General features: G+C 57.3%; 1 protein-coding gene across 4 annotated transcripts; it reads right to left on the bottom strand.

Annotated features, from left to right (window-relative positions):
• Positions 1–608: 608 nt before the first annotated feature.
• GGA1 (golgi associated, gamma adaptin ear containing, ARF binding protein 1) lies at positions 609–19,764 on the bottom strand. Of its 4 annotated transcripts, none has more exons than XM_016161725.2 (17): positions 19,342–19,764; positions 15,726–15,810; positions 14,484–14,559; positions 13,382–13,480; positions 12,275–12,398; positions 11,795–11,895; positions 11,026–11,106; positions 9,539–9,679; positions 9,380–9,461; positions 8,129–8,236; positions 7,394–7,543; positions 4,405–4,469; positions 3,736–3,902; positions 3,056–3,246; positions 2,026–2,195; positions 1,697–1,807; positions 609–1,607 (listed from the first exon to the last, which is right to left on the bottom strand). In XM_016161725.2, the coding sequence occupies exons 1-17, from the start codon at positions 19,382–19,384 to the stop codon at positions 1,497–1,499; spliced, it is 1,905 nt and encodes a 634-aa protein (XP_016017211.2). In that variant the 5' UTR covers positions 19,385–19,764; the 3' UTR covers positions 609–1,496. The 4 variants fall into 4 exon arrangements, with proteins under 4 accessions (XP_016017211.2, XP_016017212.2, XP_016017214.1 ...); XM_016161726.2 differs by having other exon boundaries at positions 7,394–7,492; XM_016161728.2 differs by lacking the exon at positions 19,342–19,764 and adding an exon at positions 19,116–19,295.
• Between the last annotated feature and the right edge of the window lie 210 nt (positions 19,765–19,974).

The raw sequence follows: 19,974 nt of genomic DNA, 5'->3' as shown, positions 1-19,974 counted from the left end.
ACACAGCTCAGCACTCGTTGGCTCTCTCAGCTGCACGGCCTCTAAGCCACTTCCCAGCCTGGACCCCAGCCTCCCAGTTAAAACACTCAACAGTGCCAGGGGGAAGTGAGCTGCAGCTGGGAGAGGCAGGAGGCCCACTGCAGGGTCCCTGGGCCTCTCCAGAAACGAGCTGCTATTGGCACCGTGCTTCCTGGGAGCAGCCTCTGGGGAGAGGGAGAAGCCGAGGCATGGACTCCAGGGCGGTGCTGCGTCGCAGTCGTGTTTTGATGGCTGAGCACAGCAGAGGGAGTTGTGAGAATCCCAGGGCCTCCCCCTCAGCGTCTGCAGCAGCTGGGGCTCCTGGCAGGCCCCGAACAGCCACTGCTTCCAGCTGGGATGGCTCTGGGCCTGCCGCAGCCCTCAGCCCTCTCTGGTGACTCAGCGCCGGCCACAGGCCCCCAAGCAGGGCCTCTTCCTGTGCAGGGCTCAGCGGTGCTGGGGAGAGGAACTATGGCCTGATCGCCAAAGACAAGAGGCAGAGAGGTCTGCGGGCCGCGCCGGGACCTCCCACTTCGGGACCTCCTCTGGTCTCCCTCCACCTCAGAAGGGCCACGAGAGAAGATAAGCGGTCCAGGAAAAAGGACATTTTATTTCCATAAATACTCCTGCCCTCACTCACACACTGACCCCGCCTCCGCCCATGGACAGATGGATGGACAGAAGTGAGAAGCGCACAGGAGGCCCTGGCAGAGGCCACTAAATGAAGGAGACACCGAGAACACCAGTGTAGGACCGCCCTTGTTCGGAGGCCCTGGAGCGCCAGGCTGGGGCCACCTGTTTCTGGCTTTACCCTTGGGCCCCCACAGCCCCTCAGGCCTGACAGCAAAGGAGCCAGGCAGGTGTAGAGACCCCCTAGGAGTGGGGGACAGGAGGGCTCCCCCAATTGGGCCCCCTGAGATGGTGACCACAGGGCCACTCTGAAAGAAAAGCTGAGTCAAACCACACACCAGAGAGTGCAAACAGCTGGGGGTGCAGGCGTCACCCCCCTACCCACCGTCACCTGGTTCCTGCGGAAGTGGCCTGAGCTGGTCCCCGGCTCCAGCCTGGCCAAGTTATGGCTGGGCCTTCCCATAAGGCATAAGAGGCAGGTGGGGATGACCCCACCCCAGGCTAGGGTCGGGGCTGGGCCTGAGGTCCTGGCCCTTGCCTGACGGCCATGCTTCTCCCAATGACCCCAAGTCCTTCCAAGGCCACACAGCCCTTCCCTGCTTCAGGCTCCCACCTGTGGTGAAGGTCCCCAGCAGTGCAAACCCAGGCCCAGCCTCCTGCTGGGTTTGGCTCAGCAAGGGAGGGGTTAAGGAAGGAAGGGGCTGCAGGGGTGAGGGGAGAAGCACCAGGCACAGGGGATATGGCCACGGGGACAAAGACTGTCCTAAGCCATCAGAGCCTCACACTCAGGCTAGCCAGTGGCCAGCCCTATTGCTGTCCCCTCCTCCTCTCCCCTTCCCTTCTCTGTTCTAGAGGCTCCCCCAGGTCTCAGGCGGGGGGAACTGGTCCACATCCCCCATCTCATTATAGGTCTGGTCGCCCATCGTGAAGAGGAGCTTGTAGCGAAGGCGAACCTTCTCCTGGGGCAGAGACAGTGAAGGCAAAAGAGTCAGAAGTGGAGAAGAGGCTGCCCCCAGCCCCCCTGGCACCGTCACGGCCAGCCCCTCACCTTCTGGGGGTTGGCGAGGAGCAGGACCTGGGTGATAGCTGAGGGGTGGACGATGGGGTTGAAAGCCGGCAACTCTGTGCCTGAGGGTGGCTGCAGCTTCACTTTCATGACCTGAGGACAGGAGGGGAGGGTGGGCACAGCTAGCCCTGGCTTCTCGTCCTCATCCCCTGAGAAACCAGGCCCAGCCTGTCCTCCTGCTCCTCCTCGGGGTCCTAGGGCTCTGTCTTCTCATTCCCTTCTACACCCCGACTCCCCAGGAAGACAGACCCTGCTCCCCATCCAGCCCTGAATCACCCTGCCTTGATAGGAGGGAGGCAGGCCCATGTCACCTTGGGGACAGCTGACTGGAAAACGATGTTGCGGATGGGCTGGGGGGCGGTACTCAGCATGGAGACCACCACCACCAGCACGTCAGAGCGTCCTGGAAGCGGGTCTCGGGCGAAGTGGAAGAGGACCCGGAAGCCATGCTGGTCATACACAGTCACCGGCAAGATGCTGCCTGGCGGAAGGGAGGGGGAGAGGGTGATGTGTGGTGCCAGGCCCACGCCCAAGCACCTCTGACCAGCTCCCCCAACCCGGCTCACAGCAGGCGGTACGCTGCTCGGCTGGGGATGAACGACCAAATCCACAAACTTCAGTCCTTGCCGCGACCCTGGGTGGCAGTGCAGCCAGGGGTACAGACTGGTGCCCCGAAGGGGCAGGCGAATTTCTAGTGGTGGCAGAGGCAAGACATCCAGCCCCAAACTGATGCCCCCCAGTGCCATACAGCTGCTTCCTGTGCTCACTGTGTGACCCTGACCTGGTCACTCTGTGTCTCTGAGCTCAGGGTCTTCCCTACTGGTAAGATAGGAGCACCGCTACCTAACTCCTGGCGACACTGAGGGTGTGACACCTTCGGTCACGATGAGCTCACCACACGGATGAGACCAGCCGGGTCTGTCTGTGCAGAGCCTGGTGTTGGCAGTGGACCACCCACTGCTCCTGGGTGGGAGAAGCCCGGATCTGGACCTGGTTCAGTTCTGCGGTCTTGGGGAGACCCTGAACCCCTATGTCCTCGCCCTGCCTTCCTGGGGAGGGAGGGGCCCAGGGGCCGTCCATAAGAAGTCCTGCTCGTGTAACCCCGGACTTGATACAGCAGTTTTTTGACCACTCTGGGACAGATGAGGACATGGAGTGCTTGGAATGGGAAGGGTCTTGCCCAGAGCTCCCCAGAGTTGGGCAGTGACAGGACTGGGAGAGCCCCATTTTCCCCCTGCTCCCCACAAAGAGCTCCTGGTAGGACGATAAGGTAGCTGGTGCCGCTGGGCAGTGAGCTGACCAGGCCTGGCCTGTCCCTGCCCATGCCCCTGCCCCACTCACTGGGTTTGATGGACTCCAGGGGCACGGTGATGTTGGCCAGGGAGAGCTCGGTCTGTGAGGGCTGCTGCGAAGGCCCAGGAGGCTCGGGGGACGCGGTGTGGAGGCCAGCGGCACTGGAGCTAGGTGAGCTGCAGCTGCTTTTATTCTGCAGGTCCCGGAGCGTGAGCCGGGGGGCTGGCTGCTGCTTCTCCCTTAGTGGGGGATGATGGATCGAGAAGTGGCCAACGGATCAGGGGGACGGGAAAGGCTGGGCTTCCTGACTGTCCCTGACACCTCCCCGTCTCTCTGGCCTTGGTCTCCTCCCCTTGAAAATGGGCAGCCCTTGCTCCCCCCTCCCTCTGCCCACTTGGGCTCCGTGTCCCTCTCACTGCTGGCCTCTTGGGCCTTCTGTCTTTCTCAGGTGCTGGGATGCCTAGGGGAGGGCCCGTGGGACCCAGGTCCCCTTTCTCTCTCAAACGCCATGCTCTGTCGAACAGACCCTGCACCTCCCTTGGTCACTGCTGTGCCCCTTAGGCCCAGGACAGCGCTGGCACGTGGTGGTGCTCCGCGGCCATGGTGTACAGGAATAAACCAGCCCGGGGCCTCTCCCTGGTGCATCTGGGCCAGGCAAAGCCCAGGAGAAGCTGCTGGTTGTGGGGACAGGGAAGGCTCCCTCCACGCCAGCCAGGGTGTGCCCTCACCACCGCATTTGTTGGGACTCCGGGGGCAGCGACTGCTGCAGGAGGGTCTTCCCCAGCAGGTCCAGGTCATCCAGACCACTGCTCACTGGCAGGGACATCTGCGTTGGGGGCCGACTGTCCATGCTGGGGGCCGGAGTGGGGGCTGGGGGTTCTGTGCCATCAGATGACTGTTGGGCATACAAAGGATGCAGGTAGGTGGGATGGTGCTGAAAAGATGTCCTTTGTCCTGTGCTGAAAAGGTGCTGAAAAGGAGGCCCCTTCCCCTCCCTGCAGGTGACATCTGAGGGAAGAAGCAGCAGGGATGGGGACCACGTTCCTGCCGGGCCCAACCCCCCTCTCACTCCAGGGTTGTCAGTGGGTTGGGCCTGGTCTGGAGTTCTACTTTAGAAACCATCACATTTCAGGGACCTCAAAGTTACCCACAAGAGAAAAAGAATAAGGAACCCCCATCTCAACCCAAGGGAGGCCTAAGGCTGAGAATGGCAGGGAGATGCCTCTGGAGGTGAGGACTGCCTAACTTCCTCCACCCCGGGACAGGAGCCTCAGCTTCCTGGGCCGCCCCCTGCCCCTTGGCCCTTCCGCCATCTCTCCCCTCATCGCCCCCTCAGGCTATCTGTCCCAGGTGCTCTGCCCCCAGGACAGGTTAGGCTAGTGCCTGGCCCCTCCTACCTGGAAGCTGTTCCATCCAGCACCATCCAAGCTTGGGCCTGGAGAGGGTGTGGGGTCACTTAGGCCTGCAGGGAAGCAAGGCAGAGGTCAAGAAGCTGGATTCCTAAGCAGAGGCAAGAGAGCTAGGGGGACTGTGCTGGGTCGGAGTGCCCTGGCCCCTACCCTCCCCTTGCACCCCTCCTCTGTAAGGCTCAGCTCAAAGTGGAAAACCCCCACTCCAGCACTTGTAGAGGGAAACAGCAGCAGAGCAGAAGTAGAAAGCAAAGATCCTGAAAGCCCATTCCCTGGGCCCATGCACGCTTCCTCTCTTTCTGCTCAGAAGCCAACTCCACTGCAGAAGTCCAGACTTTCGTCTTCATTCATCAGCTGGCTGCTGGTGGGGTGGCGTGTGTGGGGGGGTGGTGGTGTGTGTGTGTGTGTGTGTGTGTGTGTGTGTGTGTGTGTGTGTGTGTGTGTGTGTGTGTGTACACATACATGTATGTGCACAGGGATGAGGAGACACTAAGTGAGGTTCCTAACCTCAAAGGTCCAGGTGGGGAGGGCCTACTGACTGGACAGATGCCAGAAAGGCCCTGTGGTGCAGTGAACGGGGCCCTGGGCCCAGGCCTGCCCCATCGTGCGGCCATGGGCAAGGTGCGGCTGGGCCGCACGACGCAGGACTGGACTAAGGCAGACTCTGATGGCCTCATTTGCCACTGACATGTGCCAACAAGGCTGGCTGATGTGCCAGGGAGAGCTGCAGGCCCTTTGGAAGGCCCTGCTGGTGGGTAGAAGGCAGGTTGCCAACCTGTTTGACTTCTGCCTGCCCTAAAGCATTCCACAGCCAAGTTCACCCCAGATTTTACCTAAAGACAAGTTATCCTATTTCTAGCAAATCCTGAATAAGTGAGGTCCAGCCTCAAGTGCTGGCTGACAGGCAAAAGCAAGATGCAGGAAGCTGCGACTACCAGGTCTCTTCCTCGGGACACAGCTCCCTGAGTCCGGGGACAACACGGCGATAACCGCTAACATTTCTCACGCCCCCTGATGTGTCAGGCACTTCAGACTTAGGTCTCACTTAATCCTCAAACAGCCTTAAAAGGCAGGTGTGCAGTTCTCATCCCTCTTTTAAGGATGAAGAAATAGAGGCTCAGAGGGGTTAAGTAACCTGCCCAAGGGCCACAAGCTGGAAGGTGGCAGAGTCTGTACCTGGACAGAGCATGGCCTAATTTCTGGAGTCTGAATACAGCTCTGCCACTTGCTGTGTGACCCTGGGCTGGCTCCCCGTGCCTCATCTGTAAAAGAGACAACACCAGCATCCACACCAGAGGTCTGTTGTGAGTAATAAGACAAATCAGATGAAGTGCCTGAACAATGCCGGAATGCTCTCTCTGCCAGACAGGAAGTCCTCACTGCCTACCCCGCCCCTTACCCCTCACCCTTCCTGCCACAGACAACCGTTTCAGACAAGCCCCCTTTGTGGTCCCAAGGCTTCCTCCACTCTCCAGAGCTGGGTGGGTACTGCCCTGGCGCTTCTGGTTCCTGTTCCCACAATTTTTTTTTTTTGCCTTTGAGAAGAAACCAGAGGAAGCTGGAGGCTCAGGGCTCTGCTGAAGCGACTCAGGGACAGGAAGTGCAAAGCACACCTCACTTCTTGACAGGAGGTGGCTTTGTCACAGCCACTTGCTGGGGGGCCTGGGCCACGCACACCAACTACCCGGTCAGGTAGCTGCTGCCTGGTTCTGGATCTGTGAGGGACACAAGCCTGGGTGCATTTTCTCATCACTGCCATCCTTCACCTTTTACGCCTGGGCTGGGATCTCTGCCTGAGTTGGCCCTGGCTCTGAATGAGGCGAGACTCATAAGTGGCCCACAGACACCCTAAGAGCAGACCCTCTAGGAAGGGTGCTGGCTGGCAGGCCCACAGAGGGGAACTCAATCTGGTCCACTTTCCCCCTCGTCCCACAACACCTCACTCATCCTCATTTCTCTTTCCTGGGAGGGGAGCAGAGAGGCTCGGAGTGAAGCTTCAGAGTTGGCGTGCCTCATCTAGACCCTGGTGCCCTGTTTGGGCAAGTCCCTCAGCCATCCTAACTAAGCCTTGCTTTTGCATCTGTGAAACGGGGATGCTGACAGCGCCCATCGCGTGTGCTGGGAGGAGGAGAGCGGTCTGAGAGGCGACGGTGCAGCAGCGGTGGTCAGGGCAGCGCTCCCTGAACTCCGGGCCGCCCTGCCCGGGATCCTGGCACAGCATTACTCCTTCCAGTCCGTTGGGTTTGGTTTCACCGCCGAACTGGCTCAGAAGAACAGAGGGACTCTCCGCTTCTGAGCCAGCTCCCCAACATGCTCCTCTGACAAGAGTCCCACTGCCTCTGTCTAACCTCAGGGATACGACGAGGAAGCTGTGATTACAGTTTCCTGCTTCCAAGATCCTACAGCTGAAAACCCAAGACTACCTGGCTGGCTGGGCACCCTCTGCTTCTTCCTCAGGGGCAAGCCTAGTTCCCTGTTGGGCTCTGAAGCCCTAACCCTGCCCTGTAGTGACACAGCCCTGGCCCAGGACCAGCTAAGGTCACAGAGTGCCTTGTGCTCTGATGCCAGCTTCCCAGGAGTTTCTGGGTGCTATGGAGCACGGAACACCCCCCTCTTCCTTTCAGTGAGTGGGGGAAATTGTTGAACTTTTGTCTGGGCAGGATCCAACCCTAGGCTCTCATCTGCTGCAGGAAACCCCTCTGCCTTCCCTTGGGGCCTGGGCATGGCTGGCTTGTCATGTTCAGGGGCTAGCCAGCCCCACCCTGTGACAATCTGACCTTGCACAACTTCTTGATTTCCCTGAGCCTCAGCTTCCTCAGCTGTGAAATGGGCTTCAAGCTCACCCGCCATGCCCCACAGCACACAGGAGTGACATGTTGACTGACCAAGCTCTGCAAGCAGCTTGTGAGCTGCAGGCATCCCCCCACCCCAAAATGCAGCCAAGCCCGCCCTCCTCTGGGCCTGGCCCCTTCCTCACCCAGAGACATGAGCTCATCGTCAAGCAGGGAAACGGAGATGCTGGGCTGCTCGGGGCTGGCCTGGTTACCAGGGCAGGTGGGCGAGGCTGGATAGGTTCCTGCGGGAGGGAGATCCAGGCCTGAGAGGTCCAACAGGGCCGAGGTGCTCCCTGGGGCAGGAAAGGAGAGTCAGACAAGTCCTGGGGGAAGGACACTCATGTTCTCAGAGTCCATGGAGGTTGAGGGGCAGCAAAGTGTCCCCTAACGCTTCACAACCCTCCTGCGTTCCCCTCCTTGGCCACCAGGCCCTTTCGTTAGCACACGGCGTTCCTTCTGCCTGGAGCGGATTTCCTTCCTCTACTTGGCGAACTGCCTCCCATCCTTTAGGGCTCCGCTCAAGCTCTGCTGCTTCTGTGGGCCAATTCTAACCTCCTCTGCAGGAAACGGAGCAGTCTTTCCCCCTCGCTGAAGCTAAGCCTTGGGGCTGTCAATTAGCCGCATACAACAGGTGCCCGATTTGTCAATGAAAGGTCTTCCTTCTTCTCCTGTCCTTGCCGAACCCTTGGCTCCCGTCCCCTCTGTCCCACATCCAGACCCCTCCCTCCCACAGCTGCGGGCTTGGCATAGACTTCTCCTCAGCTCTCTCTCTGGGGGCCTCCACCATCTTAAGGGGCCAGCTCTGAGATCGGAGCACCGCCCTGGGCTCTCTGTCCCCCCTCTAGCCTGGTGGGTGCCTAAGGCTCCTGTCACCTCACCAGGGATGGAGCTGGCAGCAGCATCACCGTTGACCTCCTCGCCCCGCACCAGCTGCTTGTACAGGTTAATCACCTGGGTGAGGTTGTCGTTGGCCTGCAGGATCTCCGCTGGAATGGGCAGGAGGGGAGAGGCCAGTGTGAAGGAATGCGGGGGCTTCTGAAGGGAGCCGAGCACCTAGCACCCATCCCAGCGCTGGTGAGGGGGCGGGGCCAGGGGCATACCCTCATCTACTCAGACTCAGGCCCTCTGTTCCCCACTTGCCCCATCTCCCCCACGCTACCCTGTGCCAGCCCCTGAACCCAGTGGCATGCTCTCGCCTCTAGGCCCCCACATAGGCTCCACTGGATGCCCCCCAGATCTGTGTGGCTTTCTGCCTTCAGGTCTTTACCCAAACGTCACTTCAGGGAGGCCTTCCCTAACCACACTCCTGTACTATGCAGTCCATCCTGTCCCTGCTTGTTTTTCTCCATGTCATTTAGCACTATCTCACAGCTGCCACCTCTCAAGTCCCGGGTTTACTGTCTATCTCCTCTCATTAGGCTACAAACTCTATGAGGCTATGGTTTTTGTCCATTCTGATCACTGCTTAAGGACCTAGAACAGTAGTACTTAGCACACACTAGGCCCTCAACAATATTACCTCCCCAGGGGCCAGGGCTTAGAGGAATCTGGGCAGCGAGCCTCTTGGGTAGGGACCAGGTCCCTGGGCCCATGGGAAGTGCTCAGTAAGCTCTTGCTGAATGAAAGGCGGAGATGATACCAGACTACTGCCCAAGAGGTCCTGCTGATGTGGTAGCAGAGAATAAGATGAAAACCTGATACGTGGCCCTAGGAGAAGCCATGGGGCCCAGCTCTGGAATTACTTGGCCTGTGGGCTTCATCCTTGGTTTGCAGCCCTTACCAGGGAGGCAGTGCCTGTTGGGAGAGAACCCTGCTCTGCCAGGCTCTGCCACTATTCTGCTCCGAGATCTGGGCAAGTCGCTCCCTTCCCTTAGCCCCAGCTGTGAAATGACAATTTTCCCTCCCGTGTAGCTTGTGGGCAGTAAATGAGGTGTCTGTGAAAAGACTTGGCCCCATGGGTCTCTCAACTAGGTCCGCCCCTGCTCTCTGCTTCCTTCTTTCCCAACTTGGAGAAACCCAAAGTAAGTGGTGGGGAATGGGGCCCCCTGGTGGTGGCTCCTTCCCACTGCAGATACTCAGCAGGGACTGAAAGAGCAGGAGGTGAGGGGCCAGCTCTGCCCGGGGCTCACCTAAGGCCTCATCATTGTCCTCCGTGTCGCTGGCAAGTCGGAAGAGTGTGGGCCGCATCCGCTCACAGCGCTGGTACAGTTCCTGGGGGCAGGAGGGTGGGCGGGTCAGGGCTGGCAGAGGCCCTGGAGTGCACTGGGACAGGGCGGAGAAAGGCGCACCTTCATTAGGTCCTCACTGCTGTGGGCCGCAGCGCCGCCCTGGCTGTGGTTCATCACCATCTCCGTCAGCAGTTTCACGTTATTGTTCACCTCCTCTATGGCACTCACCCGCTTCGAGATCTTCTCCATCCGCTTCTGGTCCTGGAGAGGCATCGGCAAATGGCCCCCGGAGAAGCTGGGTCAGGCCTAGCCCCGAGCCGGGCACTGCCCACACCACTTTGGACAGTGTCTGCTGGCTGGCCATGAGGTCAGTGGCTGCTAAGTGCCAGGAAGGGGCACTCTGGTCCAAGAAGCCCTCGACCAACCCCACTCACGTCCTCACCTGCTGCCAACGAACCCTGGACCTGGGCCTCTGCAGGAGCCCAACAGAATTTCCTGGGCCCTTGGCCAGAACCTCCAGGGTTCCTAACATACTCGCCAGGTGATTGTGGATCACCAGGATCCTGACCTGCACTTGCGGTTCTACTCAACCCTGGCCTTCGTAAGTCTTCTGAAAGAGGACATTAGTGGTCACCAAGCGCAGCCTACAAGCTAGTGCAGGGACCCCTTTCAATGTCTGTCGGTGCCTGGCATGTGGGGAGCTCACAGCCTTGAAAGGCTGCTGCAGAAGTACCCCTGCTACCCCGGCCCATGTGGCTTCTACGCATGTTTCTCCCTTGTGGAATGAAGGGTGGGCTTGTGCTGTGTAGTCTGATAAGTCACCCTCCTCTGAGAGGGGTCACCCCTGACTCTCTCTTGCCTGTCAGAGCATGCAGCTTGCCTTTAAGAGACAATCCAGAACTGCCCATTGGGTGTCTAGACTGAAAACTTTTTGATGTCTTATCTTTATCAATAAAAAAGTTTCAGCACACACCCACGACATATGTATAGAGTCCCCTTATGATTTTCTGAATTTGATGGTACAAAAGTGATATGCATAATAAATTACAAGAGATAGTCAACAATTTTATAAAACAGGCTTTGTGTTAGATGATTCTGCCCAACTGCAGACTAATTGAAGTGTTCTTAAATTAGGCTATGCTATGCTATGATGTTTGGTGGTAGGTCAGATGTACTAAACACATTTTTTGATAAAAAATATTTTCAACTTACAATAGCTTTGAGATGCAACTCCATTGTAAATCAAGAAGCATCCATGATTATTTATAAACATATAATATTTTCTCCTCCTCTCTCTGTGCGTGTGTGTGTATATATATATACGTACACACATGTTCGTTTCTAATTTTTATAGAAGAGAGAGTCAGCCTCACAGAAGCCCACGCGGGGCAGGTGAGCTCGGCTGCTGGGAGATTCTTCCCTCTACATGGTGGTCCTGACTCGGCCCACTGGGGCCCCTCAGAGTCAGTCGGCTTTTTTATGGCTGTGACAGCCCTTTAGCTGGGTCACTGCAGGGTTCCTCGTACGCGCAAACACAGCCCCACCTCGGCGGCCCAGCTCGGCATCCCCATCCCGCCTTCTCCCTGTACTCTGGGCTCTGCCATCACCTCTTGCACCATCTCCTTGATGAGTTTGTTGGCTGCTCGGAGGTCCTCAGGGTGGGAGCTCTTCAGCAGGCGGGCCAGCATCTATGGACACAGAGGGGCGTGACTGTGACGGCAGGACCTGGCCCTGGGGTCGCATTCTGGCTCCCCATTTCCTGGCTGTGGGATGTGAATAAGTTACCTAAGCTCTCCATGAAACAGTGAGAATCTATTGACACCTGATGGAGTGGCCACAGAACAACTAAGACAAAAGTGCTCCCCACAGCACCCAGCAGAAATAAGTTCCCAACAAAACAGTGCATAACATTCTATTACCATCATCGGAGAACGCTTCTGAAAGGATGCACAGGAAACTTTAACGGCAGTTACCCTCTGGGAGCAGACTGGCAGAGAGGAGCTTTTCCTTTTTATTTTACCTCCTCCTGTACTGTTTAATTTCTTGCTCGAATACATGCTTTTTTAACAAAAAGCTAATAAAATTGTTGCTGAAAGGGTCAAAGACATAAAGGCTTGCAAACTCCTGGTCAACCTCTGAAATGCCCTCAAACCAACCCCAGGAACACCAGACACGCTCTGTGTTTACTGAATGCAGGGGCGCTGGATGGGGGGTACTCGGCATGCAGTTGGTGCTCAATAAATGGTGCCTGTGACCCACTACAGTGGCCATGCTTATCGTGAGCCTCTGTTCCAAGGGCAGGGCAGCCAGGAGCTAGAATTCACGGACCCCCAAGTGGTTCTTAGAGCCCTCATTTGCCCCTCCTTGGAGCCTCACCTTGGATTTTTCCTCATCTTCGAAGATCACATTCTTGGGCCGTGGAGGAGGAAGGGAAAAGATGGCGTCATCCGGAAGCTTGGGGTCGGACTTCACAATCCCTAGATGGGTAGTAGGAAGGCTGTCAACAGGGCCCAGGCCCTGCTGGGGACCCAACCAGGCAAGTGCGGAATGGAACACCCTGGCTCTGGACTTTGGCAGGCCGGGGCCTGCTCCTGACCTGTCATATCGAACTGCATGGGGGAGAGTTCAAGCACCCATATTTTGAAGCCACTCCATGGGGATCATTCTCTGAGGCGAAGCCTGACCCAAACCCGCCTTCTTTCCGCCCAAGCTAGCCTCAGGCAGAGCCACAAAGAGGCTTCACTAGCCATGTATGTCCTTACGAACTTAAAGGGAGACACATGGCCTTGCTGCCAGAAGCCCCTGAAGCTCAGCTCAGGGAGGAGGTGCTGGCCACACCGCATACTGGGACCTCACCCTGCTTCTTGAGCATCTGGTAGGCCTCCGTGATCTTCACTTCCTCAGGCAGACCGACTGTCCAGCTGTAGAGGAGCTCCAAGATCTTGTTCTTTACCTTCTCTGATGTCCGAGAGCCCAGGTACTTCAAAGACAAAGGGGAGGGGAAGCCTTTGACACTGCCCAGCCCACTCGCTGCAGCCCCATCTTGGCTGTCTCCCCAGAACTCCCTCGGAAACCTGGCTTACAGGGCCCTCACATCCCACCCAGCTGGCCTGGCACAGAAGGAGCTCACCCCCTAGCTCTCACTTGCTTGCTGTGCCAGCCCTGTTATGAGGGTGACAATAGTGGCACCATAGTGAGGACACAGCTAAAGCAGAGAACCCAGTGCCCACCCAGGGCCAGCTCGCATAAGGCTTAACTGGGACCTCAGGAAGGAGTCACCACGCTCCAGGCTGACCAGGGAAGGGGCAGCTGTGGAACTGGTTGGCCCTGGGCCCCACCTAGCCTCCCAGCAGCAAGCAAGGCTGAGGGAACTGGCTCTTACACCAGTCACCTCCTGGGAGGAGAATGGGAAGCCAGCTGGGTCATTCAGCTGTTCTGGTCAGTGACTTTGAGCAGCAAAGGGGGTGGGGCCTCGACCAAGGGGCACCAAACGTGCTCATGCTCTATGGGAGGGCTCCTGGGGCCATGCTGGGGGTGTGGCCCATCTGTAACCAGCAGGCTCCATCACTCAGGTTTGGGGCCTCAGCATCCAAGGCCTCAAGGGGACCACTCTTATGAGGTGGGGACAGGGAAGACCCTCCACTAGAGACCTAGAGGCCAGGTGGGGCGCTGCAGCCGGGTCTACAGGGAGAGACGGAGCCAGAGCAGCCCCTGCCGGTGCAAGCTGCACGCACACCCTGCCATCGCCCTTCCTGAGCAGCTCCAGGGCTGGCCCGCCACCGGTCAGCGGAAACACTCCTTTCTTCTAGAAACCAGCTTCCCAGACTTAGCTGTATGAAGGGGACCCTGAGAAAGGGTCTGTGTTTGTGCCAGGCTAGAATTCTAATTGGGGCTGAGGCAGCACTAGAAGCAGGAACCCCAATGGGAGGCCCCAGGATGACAGCGCAGGCCAGGAGCACCCACCTTGGGAGACACGACCTTGATGAGCTCGTTGAGAAAGCGGAACTTGCCCACCTCGTCGTGAAACCTCTTGCCACAGCTCTTCATGCATGTTTCCAGAACCTGGGGACAGGTGCAGTGCGGGGACCCCCAGGGAGGATCAGAGGAGGCAGCCTCCCTCCCACGCCTTGGCAGGGCCCCAGAAGCTCAGGGATAGGTGTTTGTAAGGGAGAAAGTATCTCATAAGGACAAGGGGATTCTGAGGTTCAGAGGCCCCAGACACCACAGCCTGGGGGACAGGGCAGGGCAACACCCCACATGCAGCACTGCCATAGCCCCTCTATGGCATGGCTGCATCTAAATACCACTTGTAAATTATTTACTTACTATATTTGTTTTTAAAAACTCAAATAAGCACTATCTACGTTGGCGTGGCCTTATCCTGAGCTATGTATCTGTGAAATCCTAGGACTAGTGTGCATTTGAGAAAAAACAAAACAAAAACCTAATGTGTTAAATACATAACTATCAAAAAGAAAGCTGTTTACCTCCTAAAATCACCTCTGCTACAAGGCAGTTGCTATGTGACCCTTGCTTAGGGGCCACGGTGCACCCCCTACTCTTCTGTTACTGGCGCAGCTTCGAAACCTCTGACCTGAGCCCAGGTATCACCCCTCACACCCTGTGGGAATGACAGTGTTCCCGTGTCTGGCGGCCACTGACGGGCTGGGCTGGCTCCACGATGCACATGGGAACTTTGTAAACATCAATCCTGGGTGTAGGTACGGCAGCTCTGATTCAGTGGGTCCGGGGTGAGGCCCTGATTTAGTATGTTTAACCAGCCTCCTGGAGATCTGATGCAGGGAACCCCTGAACCAGGTAGTTCAGGAGGGCTTCCTTCCTATAAGAAGCCTACCTGTACACGGTCTGGGGTGGGAAGCCAGCCAGCCCACGGGTTGCCATAAGACCTTTGGGGGCTAGCTGGGACCCCGAATCTAGGTCATCTTGGCACAACTCCCTTGGGCTCTACAGAGACTGATGGGATCCCAAAACCCTCAGTCTTGGCCCCCCTGGTGTTATCCACGTGTTTGGGGGACAGCTGGCACCCTCTTCCCCTTCTCCTCACCGTCAGGGCCTGGATCGCCTCCCACTCCTGCGGGGACTGGATCTTGTGAGCCAAAAGCCGGGTGGCAAGTGGAGGCCTGGGTGAGAGGAACAGACAGAGCCAGAATAGCCACAGAGCTCAGGCGCCCCAGAGGAGGGCTGCAGTCCTCAGTGGCTTCTGCAGGGCAGATGCAAAGGCCCAGTTCCTTCTCCAGATCGTGGATGGGGCTGGAGACTGTGGCAGGACAGGGCAGGGCTAGTCAGGGAGTATAGGCCCAGGACCTTCAAAAGGCGTGAGCTCAGGCCCTTGGCTGGCTTTACTGAGAGCTATGACTGTTGTGTCCTTGCCTTGCTGTGGAGACAAGTATGGAAAGATGACCGCATGCTTCAAGTCTGGGAGCAGGACGTGACCTAGTACCATGATAAGCAGACATAGCTGTCTGGTAACTCAAGGTGGCACAGGACATTCTGCTGGGGGGAATCAGAGCAGCTTCATGGTGGAGGTGGTAATACTAGACCATGAAAGACCTGTCCCCAGTGATGGTAACAGTGAACATGTACTGAGTGCTTGTAACGTGTGAGGTACCTCACCTGCATTTTCCTCACACGCCTAACCTTCATAAGAGCCCTCCAAGGCAGGCAGAACTATCACCCCACTTTACAGTTAAAGAACAGAGGTTCAGAGGCATTCAATCACCTGCCCAAGGTGACTTAGCTCAGAGGGGATGGAGTCGCACCCGAGCAGCCAGACTCCAGAGCACACACATCATCTGTCAGTAAGGCCTCCCCGAGCGGAGTGCCCCACCGGGGGGTGGGGGAGTGGGAAGGGGGGGGCGGGAACAGTGGAGGTGAAGCGTACTGAGCTGTGCTCCCCAAACTCAGCACTGTGTGGGGAGCCTGCCAACATATCCACCCCATGCCCCGTCAGACTGTCTAGTCTAAGTCTAGGTGCAGCCCAAGAATGTGCATTTTGACAAACCCAGCGCTATGATTTTCTGTGAGCCATTGGGGCAACTGCAGAGTCCCCTGAGCCTCAGTTTCTTCACCTGTAAAATGGGTCCAGCAAAGGCCACCTCAGAGGGTGGCTCACACAAGCAGCACTCAGTACAAAGTGCCCACTACTATTATTAATTTGAGCACACTGGGAATGGAAATTGGGTCCCAACCCATGCACGTCTCTGCCTGAGGCCAGAGTCTGGAGTGTGCATGGAAGGTGCGCAGCGGATTCTGCTGAATATGAGCAAAAGAGGGTGAGGCCACCTACCCCTCGAAGTCCTCGTTGAGCTGCTCACAGAAGCTGTTGATGCTGGGCCAGTTCAGTTCCTTGTTCAAGGGGTTCGTGGCTCTGTCTGAGGAGGAGAGAGGGCCAGTGTGGCCTAGCAAAGGGCTCTCTGCCTCTTCCCCTCCCTACTCCGGCAGCAGCGGGCAGGGTGTATGACTGAGCACACAAAAAGGCCTCCCCCTTGACTTCCTGTTCCGACAGCCTCAAGACCCGGTGCTGATGTTTCAGTCAAGTCAAAGGACAGATAAGCTCCTGTCCATTGGCTTCCTCTCATGGTTTCTCCACCAAGGGTCCCACTTTTAAAGACTGTGCTCAGGGGTCATTCCCCTACTCCCCTACAGCTGTATGCTTGTCATGCCTGACCACACTTTCCGATTCTGCTCCTGAAAACGGTGTCCCCACAATTCTCATGGAATTTACACTCAGAGGAGATCCAGAGGCAGGAAAAAATCCCATAGCTCCTCCTTCGAGTGGCTGCCTGGCTGGGAAGTGGGCCAAAGGAAGCTAGGTTCTCAATACAATGAGACAGAGGGAGGCAAAGGGGCCACGGGAACCGCAGGAGGGAACTCACTTGAGCGTGGGGTCCGGGGAGGCTGCTTGGAAGAGGCAATGCAAGCAGGGGCTGGAAGGAGTTAACGAAGCTGGGTACGTATGCCTTTGAACAGCTCAGGGCTGTATGAGAGGAGATGTAGAGAACTGAGCGCAGGCCAGAGCACGAAGGCCTTGGTAAGGAGTGTGGCTCAGGTATCACCTCCTCCAGGAAGTCTTTCCTAACTCCTACTCCTCCCCATGTTGGCACTGCTGGGTCAGTTCTCTCTTGTGTCCCTCAGACATGACCTTGATCATGGGCCCGAGCCTGCTGCTACAGTGCATCTCAGCCACTTGTGTACATGCCTGCCTCCCCTGATAAATGAATGAATGAATGAGGGCTCAGCTGTGGGCAGGCAGAAGTGGTCAGGAGGGGGTAGTAAGCAAGGCCAGTCAGTCACCTCCAACAATGGTTAAACAACAACCAAGGATATCACAGAACTTCCCCGAACCTTCATTTCCCCACCTGTAAAGTTGGAGTAAAATATGGACTGATTTGGGATGACGACTACTTGACGCAGGGTAGGGCTGTGGCGGCAGCCAGAGCTGATCTCCACCAGGCTTCACCCTGTCCCGGCCAGTTCTGCCCAAGCCTGAGCACTGAGCCGGGAGAGTGGAAGGAACACAGCCCAGGAGGTGGGAGAGAGAGAGATCTGTTGACAGGAGGAGGCTGGAGACCCGGCATGTGGCAGCTGCCCACTTAAGGTCCTATGCTGTGGCAGAAGGCCTGGAGCCCTTGGAGCCCCGGGCCTGGCAGCCGTTCATTTAATTCATATTTGTTTGATAAATATTCTGAGTGCCGGGGCCACGGCAGCGAACAAGACAGAATCTCTGCCCTTGTGGAGCTCACAGCCCAGCAAGAGAAACACTGACTACTCAGACAAACAAATAATACTGTATACGCCTGTGAAATGCTGTGAGAAAAACAGAGCAGAGAGAGGGTGTAGAAAGTGCTGGGGCAGGGTGGGAGGCTGCTCTCTGGTGCAGCCGAGTAGAGATCTGAATGAAGCATTTTTTTTCTGGGTACAAATCTACGTTCCCAGAGCCCTGAAGAGCCCTCCAGTCCTCCAGAGAAATGAAGCTCTGCTGACTACACAGGGAACACCAGGAAGAGGCACACCCCCTTCGCGGGATAAGTGCGACTGTCTACTCTGCCTCCTAGCTCCCCAACATGGCCAGAGGCTGGGGAACACCAATAGGAAGTCAGAAAGAGAGAATGGGGCTAGATATTACCCATTCGATGACACCAGGCTAGGGGACCCTAAAATAGGAAGTCCCTTCAAGTATCAAAGACATGTGAGCCTGAGTGAGGATAGAGAGGCTCCTGAGTCAGAAGTCAGGGAGGAAGCTGTGGAATTATAAGAGGTCAGCTTTCTCCCCTGCATCTGTCTTGGAGCAAGGGCCTCTGGGTTCACGGAGATCTGACCAGCTTCTCTGGCCCCTGCTCCAGCCCCCAGGTCTCTTACCTCTGAGGGGGGGCACTTTCCCTGGCAGGCAGCAGGGGAGAATGCCTCCAGGGAGGGAGGAAGGGAGGTGTTTCACAACACAGTGACTCCACCCTGTCACCTCATAGTGGTGACAATGTCATCATTTACCCACCAGAAGCTACTCTTTACCTATAACTACCTCAAGGGAAGAGCTTACAATACTGCTAGGGCACAAAGGAGAAGAAAAAGAGAAAACAGTGTCAGTCCCAATCTATTATGGTCCAGGCTCCTGCCAAAGCCAGGTGTCCTGATTCCTCTGTTTCTCAGATCAGACTCTTTAGTCTCTCAGAAAATCCCTATTGTTGTTAAACCTGACAGAGCTCAAGAGCTCAAGTCCTTCAGCTCGTCACATATGTCGGCCGAGGCCCTGCCCATCCCCCCAAGTTGCTGCTGAGACCTGGACACTTGTGGCGTTCCGGAACAGTCTCAATGGCCAGAGTGGCTCCTTTACACTCACTCTCCCTCCCCCCACCAGACTGACTCTGAAACATCCCTGGAGATGGTGTGGTTCTGAGGCCAACCTCAGGGTTCGACTCTGCTCAAGACTGGCTTAAAAGGTGTTGGTCATGACCCCAGATCACCCTGTGTAGCTCCCTGGGCTGTTCGGGGCCAAGTGGCTAAGCTGAAGGCAGATCCAGAGGCCTCCCTGAGGCCCTGGCATACACATGGGCCCAATTCTAGTCCAAGGAGAAGCAAGCCACAGCTTTCCGGGGCAGAGTCCAGAAGCAGGGTCTCAAGACCTAAGGATGTCAGCAATCTAGGGTTGAGTGAGGGCTGGCAGGCCTGAGAAGCAGAAAGCTGTGTCTGAGGATTCAGAGAATGGTGTGCAGGGACCTTTGGAGGAACTTCAGCAAGGTGTGGGAATGAAGTCTTGGGTGGAGGTGCAGAGTCTGAGGTGCTGGGCTGAGGGTAGTGAGAGAGAACTTGAAATTACTTTTAGAGTTAGAGACGGGCCCTCCCAAGCCTGTAGGGTTTGGGGGTTTCTTTCTGTGTGGCTAGAGCCTGAGAGATCAGATAGGCCGAGGGGTCCTCCCTTCCTGGGCTGGAAAACGAGCAAATTTTAGTTGCAGGTTTAAGCAAGGGATAGGAGGGAATCACGACATGCAGGGGCAGAGAGTGGAGGATTTGGGGCCCAGGGGGAGCAGGATCCCTCGCTTTTGGGTCTAGGTGCAGCCCTGCACTCGCTTGCTTCCTCCCGGCGCCCCTCAAAATGACTTGGGGGTCCGCTCCTCGGCCTGAGACGGCTGGAGACTGATCTCTGTCCCGAGGGTCTGAGCGCAGAGTTGGACGCGGCTACCTCCTCCACGGGGGTCGCCTCCCAGGGATCGGATGGGTGGGCAGCGCAGCTGGTAGGGTCTTCTTTCAACCCAGGATCAGAGGGACCCGCTCAGGACACCGCCCATTCTGGGCCGGGGGCGGGGCGTGAGGAGGGGGCGCCCCGTACCCCGCCCCGCCGGGAAGGGGCCCGCCTTGTGCCCCCGGTTCCGGTTCCGGTCCGGCCCGCGCCCCTCCCGGACACTCACTGATTCGCGCCTCCAGAGTCTCCGGCTCCATCTCGGGCTCCATCCGCCACGGGCCCCCGGCCTCGGCACCGCCCCCCACTCCCCGCCGCTCTCGCGGGACCTCCTCGGCACCACCCTCCGCCGATTAAAGGGGCAACGTCCGCCCCAATGCGCGGGAGCGGAGCACACGAACGCTTGGCACCATAGAGATGCGAACGAGCTTGTCTAGAGCGTCACCTGGTCTCCCAACCCCTCCCCCAAGCGGCGTCTGCGTCGCAGACGGGCCCCGCCTTCTGCCTTCTCGTTCACGATGCTCAGGCAGGATAGGAAGTGGAGGAACTAGGGGCTGAGGACGGCACCATGGAAACCTCACGGGACGCTCTCACTCGTTTTGCGTCACGGAGACGCCTGTGACCGCTTCCTGAGGAACGCTCCGCGGCCATGTTTCTGAGGGGCTCTGAGGTCACTTCCGGTGTCCTACGCGTGTACTTCCGTTTAGATGCCAAAGTGGGCGGGCCCCTTAAAAAGGCAATGACGACTGTTAGCCACCTTGAAAATGACAAGGAGTCAAAGTTTGTGGATTTCTTACAGCGGTCAGGCATTGTTCTAAGCACTTTTTGCACATAAATTCATTCATTTCTCACAGTAAACCCA

This window comes from Rousettus aegyptiacus, unplaced genomic scaffold, assembly GCF_014176215.1.
Source record: "Rousettus aegyptiacus isolate mRouAeg1 unplaced genomic scaffold, mRouAeg1.p scaffold_m13_p_2, whole genome shotgun sequence".
Lineage (NCBI taxonomy): Eukaryota > Metazoa > Chordata > Mammalia > Chiroptera > Pteropodidae > Rousettus > Rousettus aegyptiacus.
This window is presented reverse-complemented; position numbering and strand designations above follow the sequence as displayed.